Genomic DNA, 16,247 nt, shown 5'->3' on the forward strand with positions numbered 1-16,247 from the left:
TCCTTAATACCATTATTTTATAGACTATTGAAAGTTAGGCTTGCACCAAACGTTCTTTTATAGCCCTTAATTTTGGTAGTACCAATAGGAGGTTGCTCGTTTAATCTTTTATAACGGAAATCCCTAGATATTAAACGAAAATTAAGAGTATTAATTATAATTTTCTTATTAAAATATTTAGAAATATTAAATACTTAAATGGGTTTAATTGGCCGTAAATAGTTTAAAAGGTCTTTAAATTAAGCGTTAGCTATAATAATTTCTAGAACCTTATAGCGGATTATATTAATTATTATAGCGTCCTAATTATTTATCTATTTATTTATCCTTCTATCCTTCTTATTAGGTTTATTTAATAATAGTTAAAAATAATTATAATATTTTTGACGAGCCTCAGTTTAAGTATCCTCCTTTTAATAGTTATAGCCGTCCTTAATATTAGTATATTATTCGGCTATAAATAGGAGGGATAGAAAATTATTAGTCTTATAAGAGGGGGATACGGATTTTTGTATTCACTCTCGAATATTAGCATTATTAATTTTAAAGGATTTATAGACTTTCGTAATATACGACTACTTAATACAGTTATATTTGTATTTTTATAAATTAAAGGCGGTAAAGTCTGTTAATTTAATTATAGCGTCGTCGGTCTACTAATTTAGGGTTCGGTTAATAATTTTTATACCCTCGGAGATTTAGGGCGCTTCCGAAGCTTTAGTTTCTTTATTTATATTTATAATTGCCAGGGCTAGGGCCGGGGGTACGTAGACGATAGTATTAGCTTTAAACCTATTGAAGACCTCCCGAATTCTTTTAATACGGTAGAAGGTTATAATTTTAATAACGTAGTTATTAATATAGATAAGTAGGGGTTTTTAAATAGCTAGCTTTAATTTTAATACGAAATTAATAAAGTCGAAGTTTTTTATATAATTAAGCAATTTATTGCTTTAGTTGCGAAATTTTGAGGGCCTATCGAGGTAGGGACGGTTAATCTTTGGGGAGGACTCCTTTAATAGGGATATAGTTATTTGATTTGATTGTTATAGGGGTAGTTCGAGAGGTATTAGTATGTAGATACTCGAACTTTTAAAGATATTGGCGTAAACGTAAATATTGCGAGTCAGATTATTAATTATTAGAATGTACGGTTGAATTAAATGTAGGTAAATCTCTGTATTGATTTGTATGTATGTAGAAGAGTGCTATGGAACTAGGGTTGGGGGCTCCTAGAGTATTAGGGAGGTCTGTAGCCAGATTCTGGGTGGCTGGGAGGCTAGTCCTCATTCAGAGCCCCCTTCTTACTGGCTAGAATTAACCCTCCAAACTGATAGAAGACGACAGGAGTAAAAAGGCTTTGGCAGGCACACAGCGATAAGAAAGAGTCAGGATTCTAGTTACAGTACTCAGACTGATGGAGAGGTAGAAGAAGGGTTAGGGTTATGTGGCCATCAAGGTTCCCTTTGAATGACCATGACTGGCCGTGCGTTTATAGAGCCATGTCATTTTAATGTGGCAGCAGCTGCCTGGACAAAACGAAGAGTCACGGGAATTCTCCGGCAGTTTCCATTTCTTGGCGGATTGTGGAGCCTCGACGTCGCTGGCCTCTGTGGCATTTGACAGGTCGCGCGCATCACTGCACTTTTTGGCCTTTCGCGTCTGCTACAGGGCTGCAATTGTCACTGTCTCTCCAACATCGTCTCGAGGTGCCAATTTCTGGACCTCTTTTTGCGACAACTCAACCCAACAAGCTCTCCTTGTCGACCGGGAACTGTTGATTCCGGCATTGAAACGTATCCCTCCATCTCGATAACCGCCGGCAATCTTCGAGATAATTCAAACACGAAAGCAGCACATTACTGAAGCCACCGGGCGGCCACCGCGATGGATGACTTGGAGAGCCTCGAGCTTCTGTCGCTCGTGTCCAAGGTCACGTCCGAATTGCAGAACCACTTGGGAGTTAGCGAAAAGACCCTTGCCGAGTTCATCATCGCCCAACGAGTAGAATGCGCATCATTCGACGAGTTCAAGCAGAAGCTGGCCACCCTCGGCGCTGACTTCCCGCCCAGCTTGGTCGAGAGTATTGATAGACTTGTCCTGACCTTGCACCCAAAGTTCAAGGGCCAAAACCACGGACAATCTCGCACCGATGAAAACGAGAAGCACGGCCAATCTGCTGAGGAAAAGACAAAGGTGTTCAAGGGTCTGTCCATCCCGGACAAGGAGGTGGATGTCATCGACGACACCCTGGCATTACTTGAGAGCCTCGAACCCAAAAGAGCGGAGAAAGAACGACCAAGGAAACGAAGCCGTACCCCCGAACGTGACGATTACGCAGAAGACTACGGGAAGAGGAAGCGCAAGGAGCGATACCGGTCAAGATCGAGGTCAAGGTCAAGGTCCAGGTCAATTTCGCCACCAAGAGGCCGACGGAAGGGTCGCTATGACGATGAATACGATGGTGATTTCCGACGGCCACCACCGCGCGAAACGGACGATGCCCCGATTCTTTACAAGGTCTACCAAGGTCATGTCACCGGAATCAAGGACTTCGGTGCCTTTGTCAACCTGCATGGCGTTAAGGGCAAGGTCGACGGCTTGGTACATATATCCGCTTTCGGTCAGCGTGTCAACCACCCTTCGGATCTCTTATCCAAGGGCCAGGAAGTCAAAGTCAAAGTAATCAAGCTCGAGGGAGGCAGGGTAGGCTTATCCATGAAGGACGTAGACCAAGAGACGGGCATGGATCTTGCACCGCAGTTGAGGATAGGTTCGGGCGCCAACATGGAGGCATTGGGCGGGAGAGGAGGATACGATACCAAGAATGTTGTCACCAATGGCTTTGAAGACAAGGGAGCATTCCAAGCGACGGCAAATGCCAGGCAACACAAAAAGAGGATGACGTCCCCCGAAAGATGGGAGATTCGTCAAATGATTGCGGCAGGCATTGCAAAGGCATCCGATTACCCAGAACTTGAAGAGGACTACCAGGCAACCCTCAAAGGCGAGGGACAGATGGAGCTTGAGGAGGATGTCGATATTGAGGTTCGAGACGAGGAGCCGCCATTCCTGGCTGGACAGACCAAGCAGTCCCTCGAGTTGTCACCCATCCGCGTTGTCAAGGCCCCTGATGGGTCGCTTAACCGCGCCGCCATGGCAGGTACCAACCTCGCCAAGGAACGGAAGGAGCTGCGACAGCAGGAGACTGAAGCCAAGAAGGCCGAGGAGAAAAAGGTTGACTTGTCCTCCCAATGGCAAGATCCTATGGCCAACCCGGAGACCAGAAAGTTTGCCAGTGATCTGCGCAAAAGCGCTCAAGCGGCACCAGCGGCTCCTGATGCTGTTCCTGAGTGGAAGAGGGCCGTTGCGCCCAAGGAGGTGTCGCTAGGTAGGCGTACCAACATGAGCATCAAGGAGCAACGAGAGTCTCTCCCCGTCTTTGCCTTCAGAGAACAACTGATCAAGGCTGTGAGGGAGAACCAGGTCCTGATTGTGGTCGGCGAGACAGGATCTGGAAAAACCACGCAGCTCACCCAGTACCTGGCTGAAGCCGGGTTTACCAACAACGGGATGATTGGATGTACCCAGCCTCGCCGTGTCGCCGCCGTCTCCGTTGCGAAACGTGTTTCTGAAGAAGTCGGTTGCCAGCTTGGCCAAGAAGTCGGTTATACCATCAGATTCGAGGACGTTACCAGCTCAGCAACCAAGATCAAGTACATGACCGACGGTATGCTTCAGAGAGAGATCTTGATCGACCCTGATCTCAAGCGATACTCGGTTATCATGCTTGATGAGGCCCACGAACGTACCATCGCTACCGATGTGCTCTTCGCCCTGTTGAAAAAGACGATGAAGAGAAGGGAGGACCTCAAGGTTATCGTCACCAGTGCCACCTTGGATGCCGACAAGTTCAGCGAGTACTTCAACCAGTGCCCTATCTTTACCATCCCTGGTCGTACATTCCCTGTCGAGATTCTTTATTCTCGCGAACCGGAATCAGATTACTTGGATGCCGCCCTCACCACAGTCATGCAAATCCATCTTAGCGAACCGATGGGTGACATTCTTCTGTTCTTAACAGGACAGGAAGAAATTGACACCGCTTGCGAAATTTTATACGAACGGATGAAAGCCTTGGGTCCTAACGTTCCTGAGCTTCTCATCCTGCCCGTTTACTCTGCCCTTCCTAGTGAGATGCAGAGTAGAATTTTTGACCCAGCGCCACCAGGCAGCCGAAAGGTTGTCATTGCCACCAACATCGCCGAGACATCCATCACGATTGACCACATTTACTACGTTGTTGATCCAGGTTTCGTCAAGCAGAACGCCTACGACCCCAAACTTGGCATGGACTCGTTGGTGGTCACTCCTATTTCCCAGGCTCAGGCCAACCAGAGAGCCGGTCGTGCCGGCAGAACCGGACCAGGAAAGTGCTTCCGCCTGTATACAGAAGCCGCCTACCAGTCTGAAATGTTGCCGACCACAATTCCTGAAATCCAGCGCCAGAATCTGTCCAATACCATTCTTATGCTGAAGGCCATGGGTATCAATGACCTTCTCCGGTTCGACTTCATGGATCCACCACCCGTCAATACTATGCTTACAGCCTTGGAAGAGCTCTACGCCCTCGCTGCGCTGGACGACGAAGGTCTTTTGACGCGTCTTGGAAGAAAGATGGCTGATTTCCCAATGGAGCCAGCCCTTGCCAAGGTTCTTATCGCATCTGTGGAGAAGGGTTGTTCCGACGAGATGGTGACAATTGTTGCCATGCTCAATCTCCCTAACGTCTTCTATCGTCCCAAGGAGAAGCAAGCTCAGGCTGACCAGAAGAAGGCCAAATTTCACGATCCTCATGGAGATCATTTGACCCTCCTCAACGTCTATAATTCCTGGAAGAACAACGGGTATGCGAACCCTTGGTGTTTCGAGAACTTCATCCAGGCACGTTCCATGCGGCGCGCCAAAGATGTGCGCGACCAGATCGTCAAGATCATGGATCGTCACAGGCATCCCGTCATCAGCTGCGGTCGTGACACCAACAAGGTCCGGCAAGCCCTTTGCGCCGGTTTCTTCCGCAACGCGGCTCGCAAGGACCCGCAAGAAGGTTACAAGACCTTGATCGAAGGCACGCCTGTGTATCTCCATCCCAGCTCGGCGCTGTTTGGCAAGCAAGCTGAATGGGTCGTTTATCATACCTTGGTCTTGACCACCCGTGAGTACATGCACTACACGACCAGCATCGAGCCGAAGTGGCTAGTCGAGGCCGCACCAACCTTCTTCAAGATGGCGCCGACGGATAAGCTATCAAAGCGGAAGAAGGCCGAACGGATTGAGCCGCTGTACAACAAGTATGCCGGCGCGGATGATTGGCGTCTCAGTGCGCAGAGGAGAGGTGGACGTGGTGGTGGCGGTGGTGGTACTTGGGGTTAAGTTGTCAACTTGCTGGGAAATGTTCAGGCCTTGCATCGGTTGGTTAAAAATGGTTATAGAAGCAGGCTCATTTTGAACATGTTAGTCACCCAAAATCTGAAGATAGAGAAGATACCCTTTTGTTGCTCTCACAGTGATGAACAGCCGCAGATTTGCACGATGTCTGGATAACACTTTCATATCCAAATACTTTGGCCTCCGAAGGATTCGTTTTACCAATGGAGAATCAACCCAAGTACAACAAATCTCCGGGGTCAGAATGTCTCACGAGGGGAGCTGACGCAAGGGATATCACTGATCCACGGACGGACGGTTGCGGAGACGCCTGAGATCACATATACCCGAGAGCATCGTACAATTGGTTGTACGGCGTGCAACATGAGATGATGCCGACTGTCCAGTGTACCACGATTGTTGGCATCATCAATACCGAGTCCACGAGTCCAGACTGCGGACCACCCGCTTGGCGAGTCCAGCCTCGTTAGTTCAGTGTTGGCACTATAGGGCTAGGAGAGCATTTCCAAATCGTGCAGGATGGTATTTGTTATTGACTGTGGAAAGTTCGCAATACGATCCCATACGGCCATGACGAAAGAGATTCCAGGAACACGGGCCCGGATGCGGTGCTCCGGTAGATCGGCCGGCGGACCGTGGCCAGTTCGTCCGATATCTCCGCGCAATTATCTTCAACGTCTAAGGACCGAATTATCGACACCCTTCTTATTTTCACCAGCCCACGACAGCCACAGTGTCTAACATGGAGGATCCAGTTATATTGAACGCGTCAACAGCGTTAAGTTGCACCAAGTTGAGATTTCGGGTACACCGAACTTTGAGACACCACCAGGATATCGCTATGACCACATCTCCAATATGCACAGGTGTGCACGTTTCTCCCCTTACAGAAACAGGCGCTCGAGACTGTTGTGGCGCTAGGACATTTGGCGGTTTCACCGATCTGGGACGGAATCGACATCCGTCGTCCGATGACAGCTGGTGCTTCACGAAATCACAGGCATGAACAGCCCCTCAGAGTCCGCGTTGCATTCCTGGTTGCAAGCATACAGGACTCAAGCAACATGCCGGGCTTTCTGTCTTCCCCGCGTGTCCCTGAGTTGGTACTTGGACCACGCGTTGGAATGGAAAGCTTCAGCACTTCCTTCCTGCCTGGCCGCTTCTCTGTTACCTCGTCTCGTCTGGTTGCTCGTGTCCAAGAAATAACTCGCAACTTGAGGATAGGATTCAATATCGATACAGTCTGCGCATGTCTCCATACCAGGTATAATGCGTGTTATAGCTATCACAGCTCTTCTGGTCGTCGCCCGCCAGGCCCGGGCAGCTCTCCAAGTTGACCTAAACTCCCCAGGTACTCCCAACCTGCCAATCTCTTGTTCACCATAGATACCACCATATTCTTCCACATAACCAACAGATTTACTAACACCACCCCGTGTTACCGTCGTGCCCAGACTCCATCAAACGCGCCGCCTCCCTCGTCGCCGCCGACCTCCTAACCTACTACCATGGCTCCGAACCGGGCCAAACGCCCGGCATCTTCCCCGGCCCTCCCCCCGCCGGCGACTACTACTGGTGGGAATCCGGTGCGCTCTGGGGCACCCTGATGGACTACTGGCACTACACGGGCGACTCGACCTACAACGAGCTGGTCACCTCCTCCATGCTTTTCCACACGGGCCCGCCGCTGAACGCTTACATGCCCGAGAACTACACCATATCGATGGGCAACGACGACCAAGGGTTCTGGGGCCTCTCTGCCATGCTCGCAGCCGAGGTCGGCTTTCCCGATCCGCCGGCCGATCAACCGCAGTGGTTGCAGCTCGCTCAGGCGGTGTTCAACACCCAGGCGGATCCTGGAAGACATGACGATGCGTGTGGCGGTGGGTTGAGGTGGCAGATACCGATGGCGAATATTGGGTATGACTATAAGAATTCGATTAGCAACGGTAAGTCAGGGAGTCTTAACTTGAACGTCCTAACGTCCGTCGCCCATTTTTAACAAGAAGCTGTTTCAGGTATCTTCTTCAACCTCGGCGCCAGACTGGCGAGGTACACGGGAAACGAAACGTACGCGCACCACGCGAGGAACACGTGGGACTGGATGATGGCCGTCGGGCTGATGACCGAGGACGGGAATGTGTATGATGGAGCGCACACGGGGGTGAACTGTACGGATGTGTTTAAGGCACAGTTTTCGTATAACGCGGCTGTTTTCTTGCAAGGGGCGGCGTTTATGTACAGCTTTGTAGGTTCTTTCTTTCATCCTCGACCCGTGGCGGTTGATTATCCTCGAGCAAACCAGACCGACTGATCGACTGACTGACCAAAAAACAGACAAAAGGCGAAGAACAACTCCTCTGGCAGCACCGCGTGCAAGCCCTCCTCGACCGCACCGTCGCCTTCTTCTTCCGCATCGGCCCCATCATCGAGCTCTCCTGCGAGACGCCCACCGTCATCATCTGCAAGACCGACATGCTGTCTTTTAAAGGGTACACGCACCGGTGGATGGCCAGCACCGCGCAGCTCGCGCCCTTTACGCGGGACACCATCATGCGAGTTTTGCGCAACTCTACGGCGGCAGCCGTCAACTCGTGCCAGGGCCCCCTCCACAACGGCCGAGCGTGCGGTTTCCGCTGGACGACGGGTGGGTATGATGGCTTGACGGGGGCGGGGCAGGAGATGAGCGTTTTGGCGGCTTTGTCATCGTTGCTGGCCTTTAACGAAGAGGGGGGTGAGGATGAGAAGACGGGTAAAGGTGCCCCGCTGACGGGGGAGACCGGAGGAACGAGTAAAGGCGATCCGCACGCGGGGACGGGGAAGGGAGGGGTTGATCCGACGCAGCTGAGGGAGGTGACGACGGGGGATAGGGTGGGGGCGTGGTTCCTTACGGTGTTTACGCTGGGGACGCTGGTGGCGGCGTTTGTGTTGATGGGCACGGGGTGGTTTGAGGAGCGGGAGGGTGAGGCTGCGGCTGCGGCTGGGGAGAAGAAGAATAAGGAGAAGGAGGAGGAGAAGAAGAAGAAGTTGTCGATTTGGTACAAGATTGCGAGGGAGGTTATTTTCAGGCATCAGGGCTGAAGTCTACTCTTGTGGGGCGATGCTTGGAAATGCTTGGTCAATTATTACCTTGGGTATGTTGGAAGTCACCAAGGTCAGTAGAAGGTCTTGTGGTATTAGAACCTACCTCTAAGCAGTGAACGACATCCTTTCTATGCGGATATGGAACAAATCATCCAAGCTGGAGCATATAAGCATTTGATGCCTATGCCTTATCAAAATCAAAGCCAAGGGCACCACCAACTATTCTTGCAGCTTCGTTAATGGCCTGGATTTGGTTCGTGATCAGGAGATAGAAGCAGAGCTTCAACCGCTCAACTCTCCTGTCGAGATGACCTCAGGTTCCCCCCTCAGCAACGGCCGGGAAGAAGGCCGGTCCGCAAGGGCAAACGAAGGAAGGTCGGGTACGACCTGCCACCTGCCACCTGCCACCTGCCCCTTCGAAGCCCCAGGGCCTAAGCGTACCTTCCTCAGGCAGCAAACCTGCGCACCTGCACAACCCGCACATCTTCCCTTAGTTTATAACCCCCCTTCCCTTCCCTAGTTTTGAACACCTCCAGCTGAGAAACAATGGTCCCGTGGTGTAACGGTTAGCACAAGCACGATTAGGCGGAGCTTAAGCCATGGTAGGGCGAGGCAGTAAGACTGAAAGGCAGGTCCCGGTTCGACTCCGGGTTGTGGCCATCTCAGCGAATTTTTTTTTTTTCAGACATTTTGCTTTTGGTTCCTTCCACTCTCGTTCCAACGCTCGATTGATTGACTCTCGAACTCTCGAAGAAATAAATCTATGATGCTGTTGATAGCAGTCGTGGCGGACATGCCCCTGTCGACTGAAGTCCAATAGAGCGCCCAGTTTTCCCATCCAACCTAACCGTCATAATACTATGTGGCAAGTCGAGCGAGGCATATGCTGACAGTCTCGATGATGTGACCAACTTGACACCATTTTGAGTCGCGAAGAGAAAAAGGAGTGTAGCCATGACTGTCTCTTATACCTTTTGAGGTTATTGTAGTTGTAGGTATGCCAACAGACGTTCAAACACCTGAATGGGCACTGGAGCTCTCTCTCCCTTGGATTTGCCCCACAGAAGGCCGGACGGGAGAAAAATCGACCAAATACCAAAACGCTCGTTGGACACTCCTTAATTTGAAGCGCTCAACGAGTGTTATAATCGAGGGCCCTCTGATGACAGGATACATCGGTAATTGTTCATAGGTGCTAAACCATTATAAACATTCTTCTTGCAAGTGGTTGTGGTGGTTCCCGTCGAGAAGCACGCAGAGGTAAACTTTGCCCCTCATATATGTGGACTTTTCGTTACAGCGGGCTTACAGGGAGATTTAGTGGGCGGTTAGTGGTGCAGTGGGTGTATTGCATGAAGAGTTGAGGGGAGAATTCGTGAGGCATGAGAAATGGCTTCACCTGGCAGGTCCCCTAGGGAGGCGAGCACAACATGTATGACTCAGGTTCACAACTTATTACTCACGTCTTGAGGTCCAGGATAGTGCAAGTATTGGCTAGGGAGATCGCATGCTGTATCCTTTGGCTAAACGCCGCCCATTACCGATGGTGGCTGGCTGCGTATTCCTCCTCCCTCGTCTTTTTCTTCTTCCATCTCCGTTCCATTTCTACAATTGTATCGTTGGTAGCGATTTACAGACCATGAAACACACGTCCTCTACCTGTGTCCATCAGACTGGTGGTTATATATTTGCTATCCACCGCCCTTTCCCAGTGTCGGCCATGATTATGAACAAGAATCATGTATCTCAAGTCAACATTAATCCTCTGAGACTTCGTCTGCCCATTCATGAATCTCAATGCTGTTCCGTTGACGTGCAGTGAACCACCAGTTGATTATGCCTCTCATGGGGTGGCATGTCATCGCGATTCCTGGAAACTGGGGACAATCGTCGAAGGACCAGCCCGCTTCGTCAGGATGTGCTTCACTCTCGATCTCGGACTCCGTCACGAAATGGATGTTCGGCGTGTCAAACCCTGGGAGTATCTCGCACTCCAGGCAAATGAGCTTGGGGTTGATGATCATATCGCCCGCAAGTTTGGCGCGGTCCTCGAGTCGAATTTCTCCGACCACCCGCGAGCCGCCGTTGTCGTAGTGAAAGATGATCCCCGAACAGACACGTTGTTTGGGGCGTTTCGGATGCGAGGGATAGAAAAACATCTGGGCGGCAACGACGCCGCGGAGGGGAGCGCGAGTGTAGAAGCGGAGATCCTCCTCATCGTCCAAGCTGAACAGGCCGCTGGGCCACAGATGAGGAATCGTCCCTCGCCAACCTTCCCATTTAGGTTTTGCAAGACGAGTACCCCGATAGCCCCCCAACAGGTCCAAATACTTTCTCTTACCCAAAAATCCGTAGACCAGGGCTACCGGATCACGTTGGCCCCACATGAAGTCACGTTTATCAAAAAAGTCTTCTTCATCCTCGTCAGGGCCCTCCCAATTGAAGTTATCCTCGGGCGGTTCGAGGCAAGGCAGGCCGATGACAGTCTCGCCAGACAGACGTTTCTTGACCTATAATAGGATGGATATGTCAGATATTTGAATGATAGCACGATAAGAACTGGGAGAGTAGCGAAAACAACAAGTATCTCCAGGAGCTAGTGCGGAAATACGTGGGCGAGTGAAGCTGAAGAAGGTAAGGCAGCAAAAGAGGGAACCTGGGGTGTAGGAACGTACCACTACCACAAACGCATTCTGATAATCCCCTACACCTATTCCGAGGATGGTATCCTCCTTAGTAACAGGCAGGAAGAAGCAGGCTTCCTGCACCCTGGAAGAGCCGGAAGCTGAGGTTTTAGGACAGTCCATCTCAACGTCATCGCCGCGATGAGGGTGTATTGCCACGAGCTCTTTGCCGCGATAAACAAATATAAGGCCAGAGATAGAATCTAGACTGACATAATGCCCGGTTGAGAAGACCTCGAATAACTCGTGGTGGAACAAATTATTAGACATGGTCAAGTCCGGAGGCGTGGGCGTGTCCCAAACGCGTGGTAGGAAGGGTATATCCATATCATGATCATGGTCGTAATATTTATCGTCGGCATCGAGGAGGAGTCGCAAAAGGCCGTTTCTGCAGTAGACAAATCTACGCGAAAATTCGTCGCGCTTTGTGTCCAAGAGAGCGTAGGCGAATCTTCGATTGTTCATTTGCCAATCTTCGCACTGCGGTTGCTGGCAAAACCGCTCAATCTCTCGGATTCCATCCACGTCGAAAGTAAGTCGGAGAACATCGTGTTGACCTCTGGGTCCTATTGTCGCTATTTCTTCGCCTCTTTCCCAGTGCAATATGTGACGTATTTCCACGCGTTGCTCAGCAGAGATTGGAAGGTCGGGCAGCGAAGATGCAACTGTCAGAGCGGCGACAGCCCGCCAGAACAGAGCATTTCCTGGTAAATACGATCGGATTCGTTCGACCAATTCCGAGGAAAAGTTGATAAGTTGGGGAATATTGATGATTGAAGCAACTTGGTTGACAGCTTGTAGGCTTATAAGATATAGGCTTCTAAGCGAGAGGGCTTTTGGTAGCTAGAAACCATATAGCCACAGACTCCTGGCCACAGCCAGTTCCCAGATCCGTTCGCACGCAAGGCGGGGAGCGAGCGGACATGACTGCTTCGCAATCACGAAGCAGTCCTTATGTACCGCAGTGGCCACATAGAGTCTGTAGGGATCTGTGCCGTGCTCGGCGCATCCTCGCCCTATGTGCCCCAGGGAGCACAGGTAACAGAGATTTACTTCTGTTTTCTTGTCCAGGTATACATCCAGAAATTCAAGAAAGGTCTTGGGAAACGCAATTGTAGCAGTGCGCCCCAGATATACCATTCTATTCTGGCACCCGATTACTAAACTCCAGTCAGAGAAGGCCACCCAAAGGGATGCGCAGGAAAAGGGAGTTGTACAAACAATGACCGGGGTCTCTAGCTCGATCGTCTCAGTGCAGACCCCACAGCGCGACTCGAGCTGAATGATATACATTGGCTCGCCCTCGGAGGAGGACCCATCGTGTCGGTCGTCGGTTTCGAGGTCGGTAGCCATAATGATGGCGTTGTTCGTACACTTTGTTGTCGGCGGTGATGTTTTGATTCGGGTCAGGAAACCGATTGCCGGGGAGATAAAAATTTGTACGTTTCAAGTCACGACTCGCCTGCGTATGCGGATGCAGTCGCGTGCGCGCATCTGGCGGTCGGACCGGCGGAGGAACATTCGGGCAGGAAAAACCCACATTTTGGAACTGATTTGTATTTTGATCTGTATTTGATTTGGTTTATTTGATTCAAGTTGATTTGAGTTGAGATGAAATACGATTTGGCTTGGCGATTTGAGTTGTCGAGGACGAGGACGCTGGACGCCTGCAAAACCTTTGCGGGGTTTTAGGGATATAAACCCTGCCCGGCAGGCCTGTCGTACCTGCCTCACCTCCGTGATCATGTGGGGATGTGAAGGCAGTTACCGTTGCCGGGGGAACAGCTCTTAGATGGGATGGTAACAACTTCGCCAGTACTTTGACGCCAATGAAGATAGTGCGTTAGTATAGTGTTCTGTGCCAGCAGAGCATACTTAGCCGCACTGTTTTGTAAGTATGCAGAGACATGTCGATGCCCAACGGGCCGGCACATCGTCTCTTAATGGCAGTGACCCCTCACCTGCTGGTGAGTCTTTCCTCAGCCTGGCATTCCTTTGAAGTCATTGCTGGAGTGCACCGTTTGGTTGGGCAGATACCAAGCAAATTAAACCACCAACTTCCCGACATTGCTGCTTGTTTCTTCGTCCAGTTCACGTCTCGTTGCATAGTCCTTTCACATTTTCTCCGCAACACCCCCTGGCGAGGTCCCGGACCCGGTCAGTTGTGATGGCTTCAATATACACGGAAATACAGCTGGAGGGGAATTCCGACAGCATCCGCATCCTCGAGCTTGCCCCTCTCGGCCCTTCGCTGTCGACCGGTGTTCTTCACGGTCGCCTGACCAGAGCTTACCTGCACCGAAGCCCCGATTACACTGCTCTCTCGTATGTTTGGGGTCCGCCGGAGTTTACGCACTCCATCACTCTCAACGACTCGCACACGGTGCCCATCACCGAGACACTATTTGACGCGCTTAAAGAACTTGCTTCGGACAAAGCAAACGCTGGGGGGCTGTCATTATGGATCGATCAGGTCTGTATCAACCAGACAGATGACTCCGAAAAGGCTTCTCAGGTTCAGATGATGTCAAGGATTTTCAGGCAGGCAAACCTCGTTATAGGATGGTTGGGTCCAGCCGACACTGATAGTAACGAGGCCATGGATCTTTTCCGCTGTTTCTCTCTCAACACCTCATCCCCCGAGAAGACAGAACTGGGCCAAGATTTGCGTCACAGATTGAAGTTGGAATGGACGACGGATCAAGAAGGCCGCTCTGTGAACCCTTTGGAACAGGAGAGAAACAGTGCCGGGCTTGCCTGTGTGGCGATCCTTTACCGACCATGGTTCAAGAGGCTCTGGATCGTTCAGGAGCTGGTCTTAGCGCGAAAGCTCGAACTTCGCTGTGGCTCTGCAACAATATCTGACAGCCAGTTCTTCACAGCGCTGGAATCATCTGAATGGAAAGGTCGGAAAAAAGTTGGATCTTTCTCAAAGCCCCTAACCGAACGTATATCTTCCTTAAGGAGGCTAAGAGATGACCTGCTCACCAGAAATGAGCTGTTGTCATTTGTCTCTCTTGCACACGACTTCCAGGCGTGGGACTGTGGCAATAACCATGATCGACTCAATGCTCTCTACGGCATTTCAGCCTGGAAAAACGGCAATAATTCCTGGTTTCTACCAGATTACAGCATCTCGGCGATGGATCTCTACTACCGTTTTGCTGAAGGTTACCTGAAGCATACTACTGGCGGTTTGGATATCCTTCGTTACGCAGGCCTCGGCTTTTTTTTGGCCAGCCACTTGCGTCAATCGAACGGTGCCGAGTGGACTTGTCCTTCATGGGTGCCTGACTGGAGAATAAGAAACAGGGCAAAAACTTTGTCTTTCTTAGGACCTTTTGATGCCACTATCGACGAGGCATTCTTCAGGGTGGATGAGACCTCCAAGACACTTAAGGTACGGAGCCATCGAATGGACAGCATCTCGAATATGCCTCAGACCATATTCTCCACTACCGATAGGACAATTATGCAAGACATCTTTGCATTATCACAGAGCTATACCGGTAAAAAGATGGAAGATTTTGTATCAGCAATTACCACGGAGGGGCCATTCAGCAGACCAGGTCAAGTGTCTAAACAGGATCAAATGGTCGAAGCTTTCAAAGCGTGGAAGGAAAGACAGGAAAGACTCGAATACGTCTATGCTGGGCATGATGAGTCCGAGAGCCTGGGTGTGCCGTACATCCCTGATGATCTGGCCGACCATTTCGCGGCTATGGCTCTTGGTCTGTTCCGCAACAGATCGTTTTTTGAAACTACTAACGGCAGGCTGGGCGTGGGACCTGCTCATGTCAAGGAAGGAGACACTATTCTTTTCATATATGGACTACGGACACCGTTTGTCGTCCGGAAGTGTACCGCAGATTTGTCTGACAGTTCCTATATTCTTATGGGGGACTGTGTTGTGAGCAGGTACGAGACGTATGAGCTAGGTCGGGCACGTTACTCCTCCTCCTCCTATTTGCATCGAGAGATAACACTTGTGTAAGCTGTAGCGTGAATAATCGGCCTTTGAAGAGACAGTCTAACCAGCAATTCGAGGAACCTCAGACCCACTGGGCATGTGACGGAATTAGTTAAGAGCAACTAGAGGTACCTAGAGGTAAATAAAAAGTGCAAGTTGGAACGAATCCAAGTCATAGCAAAGTCTCCCGTTATTCATCTACCAGCCTTTTCAATCCAGCATGACCAAAGGTCTTACATAGGGCTGGATCTACCCAAACTGGCCACGCCTGCATCTACCTAATTTCTGTTCCTTATATCCTTCATAACCATAACCACCTGCACACTACAACTCAACCGTCTCCCATACTTCTGTCTTCTTGAGACCGCCTTAGATCCAGCTAAAGGCCGGGACGCACCAGAAACTGCGAATCTTGTTCTCCGGGTCCTGGGTGCAGCCGTCGCCGCTCTCGGAATAGGGGAGATCAAAGTGGTCACCAACACCCGGCTCCTTATCGACGCAGGTTGGGGTACTGGATAGCAGTAAGACGCAGATGTTAGCTTGGTTTCGCAGATGCAGCAATGCGATGATGGGTTTCCTTACTAGAAGAAGCGGCAATAAATTCCCTGGTCAGGGGCGACGGAAGGAACTCCCTTGCCAAGGCTGACTACATTTGAAGCCTTCAACTGGCATTCCATACAACAAACAACAGTAAGCGGCACAAAACTGGTAAACTATGCATACGAACTCTAAGAGGGTATATCTTGTTACCCCTTTGGGTTTTGTTGTAACACCGGCCAAGACTCGTGACCAGAACACTCGTATATAGAACTATATGGTCAGTATTCAATGTGTTTGCTACATCACCTTGAGCCGGCTGTGTGACGGGCGCTGCCGGTGGTGGCAGACATCTAGCTCAAACCCTGAGGGAGTGTTCATATCTTCCTTCTCTTTAGCCCGGATATAACTCCTGAACCCGCTCCCAAGAATACGCAGTCGTTCTCCAAGTGGGAGTGTCAGGGCTGGCCTCGCTCTGAACTTGGATATTTATCGGTCTGGGACAATAAGCACTTGTGAACAAG

General features: G+C 50.4%; 4 protein-coding genes across 4 annotated transcripts; 3 read left to right on the forward strand and 1 right to left on the reverse strand.

Annotated features, from left to right (window-relative positions):
- The first annotated feature begins 1,673 nt into the window (after nucleotides 1-1,673).
- B0H65DRAFT_301961 (ATP-dependent RNA helicase DHX8) lies at nucleotides 1,674-5,812 on the forward strand. Its single transcript, XM_062823148.1, has one exon. It carries the CDS (start codon nucleotides 1,888-1,890, stop codon nucleotides 5,431-5,433), a length of 3,546 nt encoding a protein of 1,181 aa, XP_062678844.1. The 5' UTR covers nucleotides 1,674-1,887; the 3' UTR covers nucleotides 5,434-5,812.
- Nucleotides 5,813-6,886: 1,074 nt separating this feature from the next.
- On the forward strand, nucleotides 6,887-8,646 carry B0H65DRAFT_580924 (mannan endo-1,6-alpha-mannosidase; the record flags this gene model as incomplete). The annotated part of the gene is made up of 3 exons (XM_062830803.1): nucleotides 6,887-7,397; nucleotides 7,467-7,696; nucleotides 7,786-8,646. Coding segments are annotated over 3 exons (1,485 nt in total), but the record flags the coding sequence as incomplete, so codon positions are not given.
- Nucleotides 8,647-9,981: 1,335 nt separating this feature from the next.
- Nucleotides 9,982-12,535, reverse strand: B0H65DRAFT_580926 (uncharacterized protein; the record flags this gene model as incomplete). The annotated part of the gene is given in 4 exon segments (XM_062830804.1): nucleotides 9,982-11,042; nucleotides 11,208-12,049; nucleotides 12,068-12,232; nucleotides 12,508-12,535. 4 exon segments carry the CDS (start codon nucleotides 12,533-12,535, stop codon nucleotides 10,290-10,292), a joined length of 1,788 nt encoding a protein of 595 aa, XP_062678846.1. The 3' UTR covers nucleotides 9,982-10,289.
- A 654-nt stretch (nucleotides 12,536-13,189) lies between these two features.
- On the forward strand, nucleotides 13,190-15,383 carry B0H65DRAFT_476658 (heterokaryon incompatibility protein-domain-containing protein). The gene has a single exon (XM_062827377.1). It carries the CDS (start codon nucleotides 13,384-13,386, stop codon nucleotides 15,208-15,210), a length of 1,827 nt encoding a protein of 608 aa, XP_062678847.1. The 5' UTR covers nucleotides 13,190-13,383; the 3' UTR covers nucleotides 15,211-15,383.
- Nucleotides 15,384-16,247: the final 864 nt, after the last annotated feature.

The sequence above is a fragment of the Neurospora tetraspora genome (assembly GCF_033439725.1).
Source record: "Neurospora tetraspora strain CBS 560.94 chromosome Unknown B0H65scaffold_7, whole genome shotgun sequence".
Taxonomy (NCBI): Eukaryota; Fungi; Ascomycota; class Sordariomycetes; order Sordariales; family Sordariaceae; genus Neurospora; species Neurospora tetraspora.